The 18,726-nt window shown below is 41.4% G+C and overlaps 1 protein-coding gene across 1 annotated transcript; it reads left to right on the top strand.

Annotated features, from left to right (window-relative positions):
• Window positions 1-201: 201 nt before the first annotated feature.
• On the top strand, window positions 202-18,245 carry LOC145721399 (dynein axonemal heavy chain 3-like). Its single transcript, XM_081819125.1, has 9 exons — window positions 202-834; window positions 1,673-1,892; window positions 2,479-2,613; window positions 3,978-4,089; window positions 5,971-6,212; window positions 9,286-9,386; window positions 11,481-11,586; window positions 14,356-14,485; window positions 17,706-18,245. Exons 1-9 carry the CDS (start codon window positions 764-766, stop codon window positions 17,984-17,986), a joined length of 1,398 nt encoding a protein of 465 aa, XP_081675251.1. The 5' UTR covers window positions 202-763; the 3' UTR covers window positions 17,987-18,245.
• Window positions 18,246-18,726: the final 481 nt, after the last annotated feature.

The raw sequence follows: 18,726 nt of genomic DNA, 5'->3' as shown, positions 1-18,726 counted from the left end.
ACTTACATGGTATCATTTGTTCTCATGAGAACGGTATGGTTGTTGGCCCATTTTGAGATGAAAGAACTAGAGGGCTTACATTACTTGCCCATAGCCAGTAGGTAGCAGAGCAAGGACACAAATCAAGATCTGTCTGACTTCAAGATTCTTTTTTTTTTTTTTAAAGATTTTATTTATTTATTTGAGAGAGAGAATGAGAGACAGCACAAGAGGGAAGAGGGTCAGAGGGAGAAGCAGACCCCCCGCTGAGCAGGGAGCCGGATGTGGGACTTGATCCCGGGATTCCAGGATCATGACCTGAGCCGAAGGCAGTCGCTTAACCAACTGAGCCACCCAGGCGCCCTGACTTCAAGATTCTTCTGATACATTATTGGTCCTGCATTCCTAACTGACTTCCTCGGTCCCTGTTGAACACAGGAAGGGCCCAATAGTTGAATGATGCTCCTTTGGCATAGGAGAATGAGGTGTTGTTAGAATACCAGCACCTAGGGCCTTCCACATAACCACTGAGAGACCCAGTGTGACAACAGGTACCTAGACAGGGCCAATGGGGAGGTTAGCAGAGCACTGGTTCTATCCAACAAAGATGGTCCCTCTGCATTGACTTGTCCTCCCACTTTCCTTTCCTTGATTTCACTAGAATGCCTGAACAACCATTGCTGCTTCTCTTTGTGTCTGTAGACATACCTTCCCCCCAGTGTTTACTGTGTGTTCAGGTTCTCAATGGCCATTTCTTTTCCAGGCCTTATTCCGGACAGTAGCCATGATGGTGCCAGATTATGCCCTCATTGGGGAAATCTCCCTCTACTCCATGGGGTTTCTGGACTCTAGAAGGTATGTTACATTGGCTTTCCAGTAGATTCTAAAGGCTCTGAAAGAGTACCTTCTGTGTGGTGGATTCAAGGGAGATTGCCCATTGGAAGAAAAGAGAGAAACTTGAGAAATGGACTTCCATTCCCTAGTTGATCTGAAAGCACATAGCCCTGGCTTTTGTCCTAACCCCATCCTTGGCCAGGAAATGGCCCAGATTCCGAAGAAAGGGCCTCCTCTCTCTCTGTGTATACTTGGACTTCTGCTAAAGAAATTGGCCTTTCTATCCCAGCCCTGCTACACACACACGCACACACACAGCTTAAGGCAAGACTTTAAAATATGAAATTATTCCAAGATTGAAGAGGAAAAGTTTAATATAATTTGGAATTAACATTATTATCATAACATTTACTGACTGAAAAATGTAAAGCATGGACATGGAAAAAAGTTGTCATGTTACAGAAGTGAATAAAGGGAGTTTCTTCTCAGTGGCCTTGAGTCCCACTCTCTGGGGATTAACATTGTTAATAGTTTAATGTTTCTTCCCAAACGTGTGTGTGTGTGTGTACTCATACATTCACATTTATGCATAGAAGTATTACACATATAATTTCTTGTACAGTAGCTTGTATACATATGTGTCTATTCCTGCTCTTTTCCTCCTAACTTTGAAAGAGTTAGAATGCTTCCTTAGCTCATCATGGTAACTATTAAAAGGACTTCAAATGATAGGGCTTCTCCATCAAGTCCATGAGCAGGCCTGGTTCCTGATGGGACAGGGCACAGGGATGCTGGGAATGTCTGCTGAGCAGGACCTGCTCCTCTCTGGCGGTCTGCAGATGTGTCTCTGCCCTCCTAGTCTTGCCCAGAAGATTGTCGCGACCTACCGCCTGTGCTCAGAGCAGCTGTCCTCACAGCATCACTATGACTATGGCATGCGGGCGGTCAAGTCTGTGCTCACTGCCGCTGGCAACCTGAAGCTCAAGTATCCTGAAGAGAATGAAAGTGTCCTGTTGCTCCGGGCCTTGCTTGATGTCAACCTGGCCAAGTTCTTGGCTCAAGATGTCCCTCTGTTTCAGGTATGCGGTGCTTTGGGACCTCAACCAAGCGCTGAGACTCATTTTCTGTGGATGAACTGTTTCTCTGGCACCCTCTTCATCTCCAGCCAGCAACCCCACCACCAGACACCCTCCCCCAAATGTTAGATAAGAATAGTGATAGTTCCTGATTTTAATAAAAATGGTTTCACTGATAGAATAAGATCTGCCATTGGGTTTGGGTTTTTGTTTTAACCAAATGTAGTTTTGGGGTTTTTTTTGTAATTATTTTAATGGCTCTCTTCCTAATCAGGCTGGGAGCTCCATAAATACAGAAATCATGACTATCTTATTCATTCCCAGTACATTAACTGGTAGATAATACAGGCTTATTAAATCTTTGCTGCCTTGTAAATTTATTTGGGAGGGATAGTGTTGGACTTTGTAATTGTGGATGTCTTACAGATAGTGTTGGACTTTGTAATTGTGGATGAGTTTTGGCATAGAAAAATGAGGTTTGGAATTTTACAAAGATTTCTGCTGTCTGTAAATCTCATTTTCAGAAAATGTTGAGGTCATGCCTCTGACAATTCATCCTTTCCACCTTCTCTCGAATTCTTGTTAACAGGGAATTATATCAGACTTGTTTCCTGGAGTGGTTCTTCCAAAGCCAGACTATGAAGTTTTTATGGAAGTGCTGAATGAGAATATCAAAAAGATGAAACTCCAACCAGTGCCTTGGTTTATTGGGAAAATTATCCAGGTTGGTTCCATGTATCCATACAGGGATGCGCCTGTTTGTTCACTCAAGTCAGGAATTGGAATTGTGGTAGATTGCAGCTCAGTAATGGTGACCAGAGGTGCCTGGATAGAGACGGAGGTGCCTTCAGGTCTCACTTCCAGGAGCTGAAGTTGAAATTCATTGTTTTCCTCCAACCATCTCCCTTGGGGTTCCTTTTTTTAAATTTGTGGATGAAACAAAACCTTTGGGGGGCATTGGGCTACAACTAGTCAGGACTTTCTCAGTTTCCAGTGATAGAAACCCAACTCAAACCGCCTTAGTCAACAGAAGGGGATCTGTTCACTTACCTAACTTGAAAAGCCCAGGTGTATGTTGACCTCAGACACAGCCGGATCTGAGAACCTTTCTCTTCATTTCTGGGCTCTGTCTCTGAGTTACAACTTCATTCTTGGTTGGGTCCCCAACAGCCTCAGTCTTTGATTGTCCCAGGTTCAAGCCCAGAAGGAAAAAGAGCATTGCTCTCCAGATGGCTTCAGCATAGGTCTCAGGATTAGCTTTGAACTGTGCTGTAAAGCCACATGACCACCCCGGAACCAATTATGGGGAAGATCATCTGTATTTCACAGCATGGGGCCTGGCTTGGAAAATACCTTTTACCTGCTGAGAGTTCTAATCAAGTTAGAACTGCATTTAGGCCTTGAAAAAGGAAGTTTCCAATTTAAGTACAATTTGCTAAAAATGACCGCTGTTTCCTTTTCCCCTTTAAAAGCAAATAGAAAAAATCAGAGGCATTAAAGTCAGACAGCCATGTGTCCAAATCCTGCCCCCACCACTGATGACCATGGGCAAGTTACTTAACCTCTCTTGGGCTCAGTATTTCCACCACTAGAAGGTGGTTAATGATACCTAAGTGTATTAAATGAAAAAATTAGGTAAGTCACTTGATGCTTAGCACATTGGTAGGTATAGAGCAAATAGGAGTTCCCATTTTTTAAATAATATGAAACATACACATATATTTATTTATCCGAAAGATATTTATTTATTTATTTATTTATTTATTTGAGAGAGAGCGTGCAAGTGAGGGTATGGAGGGGCAGAGGGAGAGAATCTTAGGCAGGCTCCATGCCTAGCACAGAGCCAGATGCAGGGCTCAATCTCTCAACCCTGAAATCATGACCTGAGCCAAAATCAGGAGTCAGACACTTAACCAACTGAGCCACCCAGGTGCCCCTATCCAAAAGATATTTACACTATAGATCATCAGAGGTAGAAGTGACTGTGGGAATCCCCTTTTTGTCCCTCATTCCTCATTGACTTCTGACTAGCTTGCAGTTCGAGGAGGTTTGCAGTGATTAACTGCTTAAAATGATGTCTCCTCCCAGATCTATGAGATGATGCTGGTAAGACATGGCTATATGATTGTTGGAGACCCCATGGGTGGCAAGACCTGTGCTTATAAAGTGTTGGCTGCAGCTCTGGGTGATTTATACGAAGGTAAAGCTCACATCCGTGGCTTCTGGGGAGCACAGGACTCCCCAGTAGGTTGGCTGGCTCCATGGAGATAATGCCAGGCTGTTAGTTTTGCCATCCCTGGATTGTGACATCAGAGCCAGAAATAGAACATGGCACACAGATGTCTGCAGGCAGAAAATAAAGGTGGGGGAGGGAGCTTCTAACGGGGATTTTATGTGCATGTTATTAAGTGGAGGAATTTTCTCGAATTTCTCAAATGCTGAATAGTGGCTTCTCCAAAGGCTTTCCAATGAGAGAGAAAGTCCTGCCACTGTCCTGAACCAATTATTCTGAAAGCCAATTATTGCATGGTTTCTTTTCTTCTTTTTTCTTTTCATCCCTTCTTCCCTTCTCTTCCCTTCCCTTCCCTTCCCCCCTCCCTCCCCTTTCTTCTTCTCTCCCTCCTTCCCTTACTTCTCTTTCTCTCTCTCCCTCCTTCCCTTACTTCTCTCTCTCTCTCCCTCCTTCCCTCCCCTTCCTTCCTTCTTTCCTTCCTTCCTGCCTTCCTTCCTTCCTTCCTTCCATTTAATGTAGAAGATAAAACCTCAGATTTTTGAATCAGACACAGACCTTGGACAAATGACCAGACCTCTCTCAGCCTCTGTTTTCCCACCTGTGAAATGGGATTGTTGTGAGAATTAGATTATGCAGGAAAATAACCTAGCTCAGTTCCTGCTCAACAAATGGAAGCTATGTGTATTGCCAGAGAAACAATTTTGGGGTTTTTTCTTTTATAAAAAGTGAGCCTGTGGTGTTTGTTTGTTTTTAAGATTTATTTATTTATTTTAGAGAGAGAGAGAGAGTGGAGTGGAGAGGGAGAGGGAGAGAACCCCAAGCAGACTCGGTGCTGAGCCTGACGCAGGGCTTGATTTCAAGACCTTGAGATAAGGACCTGAGTTGAAACCAAGAGTCAGATGCTCAACCAACTGTGCCACCCAGGCGCCCCACAAGCTTGTGGTTTTGAAAAGCAATGCCTTCTATTTACACATTCCCTTCCAGTACTTCATCTTAACACATTTTTTCTAATAATATTTGTTGATTGAGTTGCTGTTGGATTTTTTAGGTTTTTTGTTTTGGAGACTAACTTGGCCCTCGTAACTAATTAGGGCATTTCAAACTTAATATTCTGGTCATTTGAACACAGTTTAGGAAATTAAACAAAGAGAAAAGAGGCTACCCCATTGTTTTTGCCTTGGGATTGTGCAGAAATTGTTATTTAGTTCATGGCTCAGGCACTCCAACTTTTCTTACTTTGAAGGATCATTTAAAAGCCTGGTTATTTTCAGTTCTGTTATCAAATGCACCTGATGTCCCATCTATCGGCCTTCGTTGGGTCCTAGTACTCTCATGGTGTGAATGTCTCCAAGGGGCCACTTGCTGAACAGCTAAAGAAGAGGTTTCAGGACTAAACTAGTCCTTCAGATAGAGGGAAAAAAAAGTAACCAGTATTTTGCAGAATCTTCTAAATGTCAGCTGTTTCCTCATTTCAAGTCAAGGCCAAGGTTCTTAGGGTAGCCGTGAGAGCCGGTACATAAAGACACCTGGTAGCATGGACCTCTCTCCCTTACTGCTTGAGTTCATTTAGGCCCAGGCAGATCTTTGGATCTGACCAGCACATTTGCCCTGTTTGAAATGAGACTCAGAAGAAAATATGGTGAGAAACTAATGGGCATAATAACCTAATAGTTTAAGTCATTGTCCATCCAGATATCCTAATCTTTGTAAGGACTGAGTACAAATTTTATAAGGATTCTCCTTGGAGGGCATATTCATGAATGTTGGTCTTTGAGATGGCATTATCTCTTGTCTAATGTTCTGGTCTCAACGGAGCCTTTGTAACTCATGTTGGACCTTCTTGCCCAGCCAAACAGATGGAAGAATTTGCTGTGGAGTACAGGATCATCAACCCCAAGGCCATCACCATGGGGCAGCTCTATGGGTGCTTTGACCAAGTGAGCCATGAATGGACAGATGGTATCCTCGCCAATGCTTTCCGGGAGCAAGCATCTTCAATGTCTGATGAACGCAAGTGGATTATATTTGATGGGCCAGTAGATGCTGTTTGGATTGAAAATATGAACACAGTTCTGGATGACAATAAAAAGGTACTACTGAGTCTCATATCACTTTTACATAGGTAGAGTATAAATCCTCTTATTCAAGTGAGTAATTGACCAAAACTATATAATACATACATTCACTACACTAAGAATAAATGCCCCATAAGAAAGTAACAGCTTATGAATTATGCTTCCATTTGTACTTGTAGTGGGTAAACTATGTGTATTTAGGGATAATGTTGCATCGTGGTTAAAAGCCTTGGTGTTGGCGTCTTACTGGACCACTAGCTCTAGAATTGAGCTCTTGTATTGGGCAAGTCACATAACTTCTCTGAACCGCAATTTCCTCATTTGTAAAAAGGTAGTAATGAAACAGGGATGTTGGCAATTAAAGAAGTAGCACATACATAGTGCATGATATGTGGAATGTGTTTTGGTTATCCATTGCTGTGTACTTAGAGACTTAAAACAACCATTTACTTTGCTCATGATACTGTGGATTATAAATTTTGGAAGGTCTCAGCTGGGCTCAGCTAATCATCGTGATGTCAGGAGGGCAGCCGTGGCTGGAGGATCCACACCCAAGGTGGCTTCCTCCCTCAGTGCCTGGGGGCTCATTCCTCCTTGACCTGTCTCTCTTTGTCTCTTTCTCTTCAGATAGTGTCTCATCCTCCAGGCCTCTCTAGGAGGCTTGGGTGTCTCAGTGAGCTTGGAGTAGTGGCACTTCTTACATGGTGGTTACTTTTCCAAAAGGCAGGAAGTGACAGTTTCCAGGAAATTAAGAGCTGTGCTTGGAACTGGTGTAGCCTCACTTTCTCTCAATTCCATGAGTCCAAGAAGTCACAGGGGCTGCCCAGATTCAAGGGAGTGGGGAGAGAGGCTCCACTTGATGGAGTGGGGACAAGGCCACTTTGCGAAAACACATACAGGATGGGAGCTATCTCTGTAGCAGTATCCACAAAATGGAAAATACATTTTGCCCCAGTAAGCATAGTGCCTAAAGAGCTTGGACTCCAGAGCCGGACAGCCTGGGTTCAAACCCTGCACTGCCACTTGCCAACTGAATGAACCCAGGCAAGCTATTCAGTTTCATCATCTGTAAAATGGGGACAATATTGTCTACATCATAGTGTTAATCAGGAAGATGAGATAAGTTAATATTCACAAGATGCTTCTAATAGCACCTGGGGTAGAACAAGTGTTATCTTACTGTAGGTTAGAATAAAATAAAATTTATCACCATGTTAAGGAAGAGTTTCTACACTGAATATACATGATTATCAAATCAAAATATACTTTCCTACTGCATTAAAATTTCACAAGACTATGAGTCATGCTCAACAATGGAAGGCCTAATTATCCAAATTACACATTATATACGCACACTAATTATAGCACGTGCGTAATTTTGATTACATAACATATAAAAATAGAAATGTTTTATTACATGATATAGGCTATGTTATATAAGCTAATTGTACAAATGTACTTGTTGGTCTTGAGATTAATTATAAAGAGTCATGATCAGGGGCACCTGGGTGGCTCAGTCGTTAAGCATCTACATTCAGCTCAGGTCATGATCCCAGGCTCCTGGGATCGAGCCCTGCATCGCATCGGGCTCCTTGCTCAGCGGGGAGTCTGCTTCTCTCTCTGCCACTCTCCCTCACGCTCTTTCTCTCTCAAATAAAATAAGTAAAATCTTAAAAAAAAAAAAAAAGAGTCATGATCAGTGAATTTCCTGATGACTTCTCATCCCTGGGTGTAAATCAAACTACTATCAGAGGTACGGGTGTCTTTTACTTTTCTTGATATTCAGAGATGGCACTATTGGTGGTGTCAGCCCATAACAGCCATGACCTTCCTGGAGATACATGTAGTGACCTGTTTCCACTTGTGTTTTATGTAGGCCAGGTAACGTACGAGGGGCTTTTAAAGCACAACTTTGGGTGAGCAGCAGGGAGTGATGCGGTTTTCTCTTTGCCCCTGAGAGACCAAAGCTTCAGACAATCTTATGTCTTAACTATCTCACTTGAACCCCTGTTGGCAAGTGGGAAACAGCATCACTAACTTTGTACGTACACTGACTCTGCCCTATGTATTTTGCACTACTTTCTACAGGGACATACCTACTAAACACTAGGACTTCTGATGGCCTTTCCTTCCTTTCCAGAAAGGATTTGTGAAGATGTTCTTGTCCCTCTAGCCCTGCACCCATCCATGAGGGATTCCAAAAGGAGTCTTTCATGGGAAACAAGCAAATAAAACAGGAAGAAGGTGTGCAGTTAAGTTCTATGTGAAACACTGAGTAAGAACTATGAGACTTGCTGTAGTCTCATAGCTTCCTGATCTTCCATCTAAGGCTGCAATTCAATGACTCTCTGACCTCCCTATTTATTTATTTTAATATTTTTTTTTGAGAGAGAGAGAGTGCACGCTTGAGCAGCTGGGGGGACGGTGCAGAGGGAGGGGGAGAGAGAGAATCCCAAGCAGGCTCCATGCCCAGCGTGGAGAGATCATGACCTGAGCTGAAGTCAAGAGTCAGACGCTTGGAGCACCTGGGTGGCTCAGTCGGTTAAGCGGTTAAGCATCTGCCTTCGGCTCAGGTCATGATCCCAGGGTCCTGGGATCGAGCCCCACATTGGGCTCCCTGCTCAGTGGAGGTCTACTTCTTCCTCTCCTTCCTGCTCATGCTCTCTCTCGCTGTCTCTATCTCTCTGTCTCTCAAATAAATAAATAAAATCTTTAAAAAAAAGAGACGCTTGACTGACTCAACCACCCAGGCGCCTGCCAACCTCCTTATTTAAAATCACAACTCACCCAGCCTGGCTGAGCATTCTCCAGCCTCCTCTTCTATTTAATTTGTCTCCAAAGCACTTTCATCGTTTTATATGCTGTGTGTTTTGTTTATCATCTGTTTCCTCCCAGCAGAATGTAAATCCCAAGAGCACAGGGATTTTTGTCTGTTTTATTTTATGCACCTGTGCCTGACACATAGTTGGTGCTCAAGAAGTATTTGTTGAATGAATTTAAACCATCTCTGTCCGCGCTGAGGCCTTTCACTTTCAGATGGAATTTAACCCCTTTGCCTGACACCCCCACCTCTGCTTTGCACTTTCAGCTGTGTTTAATGAGTGGAGAAATTATCCAGATGAGCCCCAAGATGAGTCTGATCTTTGAGCCAGCAGACCTGGAGCAGGCCTCTCCGGCCACTGTGAGCAGGTCAGTCAGCCTTGCCCTGGCACCCTGAGGGAACACGTGGCCTCACTGACCCTAAAAACCCACAAATGTGATTAAGCCCTAGCAGATCACCTACATTATTTGTCGTCCCTCCGATTTATCCTAAAACCAGTCCTCAATCCACAGGGCGGATAAGAGTCTAAAATCAGGCAAGCACTTTGGAAAGGAATCTGACATTATTGCCTAAGACTGAACCTTCATATGCCTCATGACCAGCAACTCTACTTCTAAGAAATCTTTGTCCACGTGCAATAAAATTCACATACAAGAATTTTCAGAGTGGCATAGTTAACAATAACAAACACTTGGAAACAACCCAAATGCCGATTAACAGGAGTGAATGCATGTGTAATAAAGTCACAAATTATAATTTTTTATCATTTGATTTTATTCTATTTTATTTTCTTCATGATAAGTGCACTCCTTAATCCCCATCACCTATTTCACCCATCCCCCAGCTACCTCCCCTCTGGTAACCATCGGTTTGTTCTCTATAGTTCAGAGTTTGTCTCTTGGTTTGCCTCTCTCTTTCTTTTTCTTTTTTCCTTTGCTCATTTGTTTCTTAAATTCCACATATGAGTGAAATCATATGGTATTTGTCTTTCTCTGACTGACTTATTTCGCTTAGCATAATATCCCCTAGCTCCATCCATGTCGTTGCAAATGGCAAAATTTCATTCTTTTTATGGTTGAGTAATATTCCATTGTATAGATATATCACATCTTCTTTATCCGTTTATCTATGGGTTGCTTCCATAATATGGCTATTGTAAAAATACTGCAATAAACATAGGGGTGCATGTATCCTTTTGAATGAGCATTTTTGTAGCAAATTATAATATTTATATATCACTCAAAATAAATGAATTGTACTGACATGGAACTCTATGCATAAATCTTATTAAATACATTAAGTATAAAATCTTAGCAATATTATATATGAAGTAAGCCCACAATATTCATACAACATAGTGTCTCCCTTTAAACCTCTAAAAACAACAAAAATAAATATATATACATTTTAGGAACATATAGAAATGATATAAAACTATGTGAGAAAGAAAGAAAGAGATGGGTAACCATGAGATCGGGAGACCATTGGGGTTAGATGAAGGTTATTGTCAAGATCCAAGCTTCTGTCTGGGATCTTGGGTTCTGGGAGGTGGGTTCATGGGCACTCACTACATTATTGAAAACAATTAACTAAGAAAGGCCATGCATGGGCTAATGATAGTGTGCCAAGGATGATAATTAATCTAATCCTGTGCACCTGAAGTTCTTAAAAAAAAGAAAATCAGTCCACACTCCAAAAAGCAATGTCAGGGAGTAGAAAGAGCAATGGCAAGTTAGACCAACTTGGGCTCCCACCCTGGCCATGCCAATGTGTAGCTGTGTTACCTCTTCCAAGTCACTCAGCCTCTCTGAGCCACACTCTCCTCATATCTAAAATGTGACCATTAAGAAGAATATTTAGAGATAAAGGCCATTAGGCCCTAGCATAGTGCCTGACATGCAGTAGATACTCAATAAATGGCAGCCGTATTAGTAACAAACAAGAGAGCACCTAGATGTAACAGAATGGGGAAAAAAAAAACCCAAAAAAAACATGGACTATATAAAATATCAGTACATGCTAATGGTAATTTGAATAATTTCCATGGATTAAGAGTTTTCTATGTCCTGGAAATGGTGCTGAATTATTTATGGGCATTTTCTTATTTAACCACTATAATAGTCTTATGAACTATGTATTTTTTATATTTCTTGATTTATGACAAGGACATAGAATTTCAGAGACAATAAAGAAACCTTGCCCAGGGTTACTCAGATAGTAGAATCTAGGGCAGGGATTTGAACCCAGGTCTCTCTAACTCCCAAGCGTCAGCTATTATCACTGGTCTCCATCCTTTCCTGACAAAATCTGGGTACCTTCCCTTTGGACTGGAGCTGGTGAGGGTCTGTGCCCCAACCCAAACTCCAGCCCCTTACCTTACCATGACTGCCTGCATTTCCCTCACCCCTGCGTGCTTGGGAACCCAATGTGGACCAAGCTGGTCCTCTCTTTGTGCTTGCCAGGTGTGGGATGATCTACATGGAGCCCCATCAACTAGGCTGGAAACCCTTGAAGGACTCATACATGGACACCCTGCCCGCTAGCCTCACTGAGGAGCACAAGGAATTGGTGAGACCATCATGTTCTTTTCCTTCCCCTCCCTCCCTGTCTCCATACTCCTCATTGCTAAGACCTTCTAGGAACATCTTCACCTTCCTAATTCCAGGATGTAGGAAGGAGCAGGGAATTCCCTGCCTATCTCTAGTTATCTTCCTTCCTGGCTGCCTGACATTTTTCCAGCTTTCTTCTCCCTGTAGCAAGAATAGGATAGTATGGAGGCACCTGGGGGGCTCAGATGGTTGAGCGTCTGCCTTCGGCTTGGGTCATGATCTCCGGGTCCTGGGATGGAGTCCCACACCGGGGTCCTGGCTGGCTCAGCGGGGAGTCTGCTTCTCCCTTTGTCTCTACCCCTGCTTGTGTGCTGTCTCTCTCTCAAATGAAAAAATAAAATCTTAAAAAAAAAAAAAAAAAGAATGGGATAGTATGGTCATTTTCTCCTTCTACCTTCTCCATCACTCCCCATCTCCCCAGTGGAGAATTCTGATGCTTGAGAAACATTCTACATGGTGGATGGAATGTCATACTTTTCCCCATTGCCCTACTTGCAGAAATGTCTCTAGAAGTTGCTCTAAAGGTAGGGCCAGATTAGAAAGAGCTGTCTTCCTCTCTGTACTGCCACTCCCCATCCTGGTGACCTCAACTCCATACCTCCCATAGCTAGGGAGCTGGAACTAGTTTAGGAAAGTTGTATTGCGGCTACTAAGAGTGCCTGTCCCTTCTTCCCTTCCTAAAAGAGGGGTGAACATTCAGGTTAGGTGGGTACCCAAGCATAGTCTCACACTAGGGAAGCAGGAAGGGAGAACTGAGGCTTTTGGTGCCTCTTGTCTTTCCCTGTGTTAGTAGAGTGCCCTAGGAAAGTTCCCCACTGAAGAAGGCAAAAAAAGTATAGTTGAGTTCTCTTCCCACTGCAGAAACATTCCGGTGAGCTATGGCCCCTTTCCTGTCCCATTTATATACATGTACAATGTATATAATCACATACATTTATACAGATAGATGCCCACATGCACATCCACAGAACAATCTACGCATCTGCACAGGAAGCCTTCAGGGACTCCTCAGTGCCCTTAGCTCAAAGTCTAACTTCCTTTTTTTTTTTTGTAAAGATTTTATTTGAGGGGCTCCTGGGTGGCTCAGTCAGTTAAGTGTCTGCCTTCAGCTCAGACCATGATCCCAGGCTCCTGGGATCGAGCCCCGCATTGGGCTCCCTGCTCAGCGGGAAGCCTGCTTCTCCCTCTCCCTCTGCTCCTCCCCCCACTCATGCTGTCCCTCTTTCTCTCTTTATCTCTCACTTACTCTCTCATTCAAGAAATAAAGAAATAAAATCTCAAGAAAGATTTTATTTATTTGAGAGAGAGCATGAGTGGGGGGAGGGGCAGAGAGAGAGAGAAAAAGAGAGAAGCAGACTCCGTGCTGAGCACAGAGCCCGATGGAGGGCTTCATCCCACAACTCCGAGATCATGACCTGAGCCAAAATCAAGAGTCAGATGCCTAACCACCTGAGCCACCTAGGTGCCCCTGAAAGTCTAACTTCTTATCAGGGCCTCTGAGGCTGTGATCTGGCCCTGCCCACCTTTCCAACCTCATCACCTACCCCCCTCCTCAGCTCATTACCCTGCAGCCCTTGTGTTCTGTTCCCATTCCTGGAAGAACCCAGGTTTCATCACCTCAAGGCTTTTGCACCTTTTCTTCCTCCTCCTGAAAATGTTGTCCCATTTTATTGTGTGAGAGATGATTCATCTTCATCATCCAGGTCTCAACATAAAGGCCTCCTCCTCTAAGAAGCCTTCCCTGACCACCCTATTAAATGCTTCCTGTTATTCCCCATTTTAACACCTTTGTTTGTTTCCTGCTAGTACTTTACATGACTTGTAAGTATTTTATTTCCTTGCTTGTTTAGTTGTTTATTGTTTGTCTCCCCTGCCCCTCAGTAATCTCCATGAGGGCAGGGATCTTGTCTATCTTGTCACCTGTTTATTCTCAGCACCTACAACACTGCAGTTACTAGATGCTCAATAAATATTTGTTGGCTGGATGAATATACCACATATCCATGTATACATATATATTCATATATACATAAATGTGTCTATACATTTATAATATAGATATGTATCCACATATATACAGATCTATTAATGTATTTATTTAGTGATGACCTGCCTACTTCTTAAAAAAATGACTTAAGATGATTTACAGTGACAGCTACAAATACAGTATAACAGAAATGAAAAAACACTCGAGGAGAAAGGAGGAATTTTTTAAAAAGAATAACTGGGGTGGGGAGCAGAGACAAGAATCATTATACCCACAAGTAAGGACATACAGAGAATTACTGAAAATGAGCCCCAAACTTAGCTCTGCACTTCCTGTGGCCACTTTATACAGGAGTCCAGCCTTACAAATGAAGAACAGTCATTTGAAAATCTTATTTAGAATTCCTAACATTTTTTGTACAAACAAGTGGGACACCAAGTCTGAGTGCTTAAATTTTTCATGCATCTTGTAGCTGACCCACAGTAGGTCCAAGCCTCTCTGAGTATCCAGCTCTGGGCAGTGAAATGGGAGGGGTGGGGATGGCCTGTGGGCTGCACAGTCCATTAAGTAGGAAGCTAGAGTCAGAGGCCTTGGTGCCTGTGGTCTTTTCCGCGATATACTTACACTCAAAATTAATCAGCAACCTTACCAGCATCTCCAGCCTTCCAGAGGTGTACCAAGCCCTTGGTCTTAAACTCATTTTTTTGATAACATCTCTTCAAATTTCATTTCTACCTTCAGGTCAATGACATGTTCATGTGGCTCCTCCAGCCCTGCCTGGAATTTATTCGCCTTCAGTGTAAATTTGTGGTCCAAACATCTCCCATCCACCTTGCCTTCTCAATGATGAGACTGTATTCCTCCCTGTTCGGTACGTGCTACTTACAGTTCTTTTTTTTTTTTATTAACATATAATGTATTATTTGTTTCAGGGGCACAGGTCTGTGATTCATCAATCTTACACAACTCACAGTGCTCACCATAGTACATACCCTCCCTAATGTCCATCACCCGGCCACCCCAACCCTCCTGCCCCCCTCCACTCCAGCAACCCTCAGTTTGTGTCTGAGATTAAGAGCCTCTTATGGTTTGTCTCCCTCTCTGGTTTTGTCTTGTTTCATTTTTCCCTCCCTTCCCCTATGATCCTCTGTCTTGTTTCTCAAATTCCTCATATCAGTGAGATCATATGATACTTTCTTTCTCTGATTGACTTATTTTGTTTAGCATAATACCCTCTAGTTCCATCCATGTCATTGCAAATGGCAAGATTTCATTTTTTGATGGCTGCATAATATTCCATTTTATATATATACCACATCTTCTTTATCCATTCATCTGTTGATGGACATCTTGGCTCTCTCCATAGTTTGGCTATTGTGGACATTGCTGCTATAAACATTGGGGTGCATGTGCCCCTTCACGTGCTACCTACAATTCTTAAGCCAAATGAAGGTGAGGTAGGTGTTGGATATTTCTTCTGCTCCCCATCCCTTCTATTCCCCCCACAACGAGACCAGAATTTTGGTCTAGAACAAGCAAGCGTTTGGAGTATAGATAGTAGAGTTTAGTGGAAAGAGTCCATATGTTTTGGCTTTACCCTTAATCTTGGATTGATTTCCTGGGTATTTTTATGCAGTTTACCCCATCCTTTCTCATGTTAGGTTCCTCATCCACACAATGGGAGTAATAATTTCTGTCCCTCTTTACCTAACTAGAATATCCTGGAGGGAAATGAATTTAGATAATACATGTGAATGTATCTGAGAAAAAAAGATCCTGGAAAAAAAAAAAAAGACTGCAAATTTTCCCATGCTAAGAAAACTTACAAGAATCTGAATTCACAAAATACATGGTTACACTATTAAGAGAACTGATTACATCAATCTATAAAACTGGGGAACCTTCTCTAGGACATGGGAAGTACATAAATCATAGAACCATTTGTTTAATAGGCCTGGAGAAGTTCTCTGTAACTATCTCACATAAATCAAATTTCATTGAATTCTGTGGGAAATGACCAAAGATGTGTCGATTTGGAGCACTTTTATTGGATGCCATTTCTTTCTCAAGATGGCACATAATTCAAACTCAAGATGGATCTTCCTACAACTCCTCTTACATGAACATTTTCTCAGCATTATAGGTGCAGATAAAAAATATAACATGGTGAACAGTTGAGTGGAGACTTTCTTTGGCTATACATATTACATGATTTTCTGAAGTTAAAATTACAGGCCATTTTTTCAAAAGCACACTAACTGTATACAATGCCATATATTTGCATCATTAGTTGTAAATTTTTAGTATTTTCCCAAACTCTGTTTCCTGTCCTTGTGTAGTATCTCCTCCAGGAAGGAAGGCATCGTATGAGAAATGGACTCATTTTCCCCAACACTGAGTGACCTAATCTCTTGCCTTCCCAAATCTATAGCCATGAGTCCTTATCAGGAGTCCTGAAAGACACACTACTAAAACCCGAGGACTGGGTTCGAATGCATACATACCTGATTTCAGAGCTCTAACTTTTTACTCTGTCAATGCTAAAATGCAAGAACATGGTAGCTATGATCAACAAGGCCTTAAGATAAGGAATAGTAAATACATTTTTTAGCCTTTTATTTAAAAATAATTTTAGACTTGCAAAAAAAATTGCTAAAAGCATATATTGAGTCACATATCCCTACACCTAGCTTCCTTTAACATTAACATCTTATATAACCAAGGCACAATGATCAGAATAAGAAAGTTAACATTGATACTATACACTATTAACTATACCACAGACTTTATTTGAATTTCACCAATTTTTCCTCAAATGTCCTTTTCTGTTCCAGGATCCAATTCATTCAGGGCGTCACATTTTTTTTTAATTGTTGTATCTCATTCACCTCTTCCCATCTATGACAGTTCTTCAGTCTTTCCTTGTCTTTTTTTTTTTTTTTTTGAGTAAGCTCTACACCCAACATGGGGCCTCATGACCCTGAGATCAAGAGTTGCATGCTCCACTGACTGAACCAGCTGGGTTCCCTTTTTCTAGCCTTTTATAACTTTGTCACTTGATAAATACTGGCCAGTTATTTTATAGAATGTCTCTCAATTTAAGTTTACCTCATGTTTTCTCATAATTAGATTAGGGTTATGCATTTTCAGTAAGAATACCACAAAAGTGGTGATGCATCCTTCTCGGTGCATCATCGGGAGGTTCACGATGTTGATAGATCTTATGACTGGTGAAGCCTCTTTGTCAAAGTTAGTTTTGGCCAGAGCCACATTTCTCCACTGTAATGTTCTGGTTTTCCTTCATAATTAGTAAGTATTTTGGGGAAGATAATTTGAAACTATGAAAATATCCTATTTCTCCTAAAATTTTCACCCACTGATTTTTAACATCCATTGGTGGGTCTTGCCTACCACAAGTAGAACGGTGGCATTTGCCTAAAGTTAATTTTCCATTTCTATGTGTATTTCTTCTACATTTACTAATTAGAATTCTTCTGTAAGGAAGAGCTGTTCTTCCCTACTTATTAGCTAATTCAGTTATTTACTGATTAAAGTATGGACTCACTCACAGATGTTTATTTTATTCTATGGGTTATAATCCAATTCTGTAATTATTTTGTTCCTCAAATGTCTTCAGCCATTGAGAGCTCCTACAGGTTGGTTCCCATGTCCTTTCATAATTACAAAAAAAATTATAAAATATATACAAATATATATATTAAAAATATGTTAAAATATAAAATATATAAAAAATAAAAATAAGAAAAGGGGCACCTGGGTGGCTCAGTTGGTTAAGTGTCTGACTCTTGATTTCAGCTCAGGTTTTAATCTCAGGGTCATGAGTTCAAGCCCTAAATTGGGCTCCATGCTGGGCATGGAGCCTACTTAAAAAATAGGAAAAAAATAGAAAAATTATTAAAAACTAACAAAAAGTATATGTGGATAAAGGATCTGGCAGGTGATGGCCACTCAGCCACTATCAGTCCCCTCCCCAGAGTCCTCACAGACAAGACCACCAAGTTTAATTGTTTAGATCTGTATATAAGCGGATATATGCAGCTTCTCCTGAGGTTCCTTTTTCTTGCGTTTAGATGAAATCAAGGAAATAGATGAGGAGGAAAGTGAATTACATGAAGGCCTGACAAGCCAACAGATCTTTCTCTGGCTGCAAGGGCTATTCCTCTTTGCTTTGGTGTGGACCGTGGCTGGCACCATCAATGCGGATAGCAGAAAGAAATTTGATCTGTTTTTCCGCAACCTGATCATGGGTATGGATGACAACAATCCAAGGCCCAAAAGCGTCAAACTCACCAAAAACAACATCTTTCCAGAAAGAGGTAACTTAGTACCTGTTTGTTATGTCTTGCTCTAATAATTTGGGTCATATTGTTCCAAATCCAACCAAAATGTGTGGTCCAAGTAAGGGCTTTACAAAGGCAGGGGGAGATTTTGTAGCTTGCCTGATTGGGTTCAGGTCTTCAGAGCTGACCCACATATGTAAGAGATGGACAGTTGTGAAGTCAGGGTCTTACGGGATGTTTTAACTATTATTTTCATTTAGAAAAGTTGATAAAACTTTTTTTTCAAAAATTACCCATAATTCCATCACTCAAACAGGCTCCAGGAGATAGAATGAGAAATATAGCACTTATGTTTTTCTTATTCCTTTCTAGTCCTGTTCTATGTGTTTACATTCATCATATCATGGTGATTATGACATTGATATTTATTGTAATTTTGTCATTGTACTCTAATATCATATTGAAATGTTTCCTTTTTTACCACATACATTATCTTCAAAATGTTCACTTTAATGACGATGCTATGTGTGACATCATTTATTAAAAGAAAGATTTTTTCTTTTAAGTAGCTTTTACTGTTTTTTTTCTTACCACCATAATAATATATAAAATTAAGAAAATAAAAACCAATGGTAATCCAAGAACCCAGAAATAATCACTTTTAATATTTTTTCTTCCAGTTTTTTTCTGTATTTCTGTACCAAAAAGAGCATCATACTATAAATGCTTTCCAAATAGCTTTACTTTTTGTGATTATAAAACAGTATATAAAGGGCCATGAAATAACTTCTGGAGTGATAGTAATGTATAC

Source organism: Leptonychotes weddellii, chromosome 5, assembly GCF_054177405.1.
Source record: "Leptonychotes weddellii isolate Sample4059 chromosome 5, ASM5417740v2, whole genome shotgun sequence".
NCBI classification, from domain to species: domain Eukaryota; kingdom Metazoa; phylum Chordata; class Mammalia; order Carnivora; family Phocidae; genus Leptonychotes; species Leptonychotes weddellii.
This window is presented reverse-complemented; position numbering and strand designations above follow the sequence as displayed.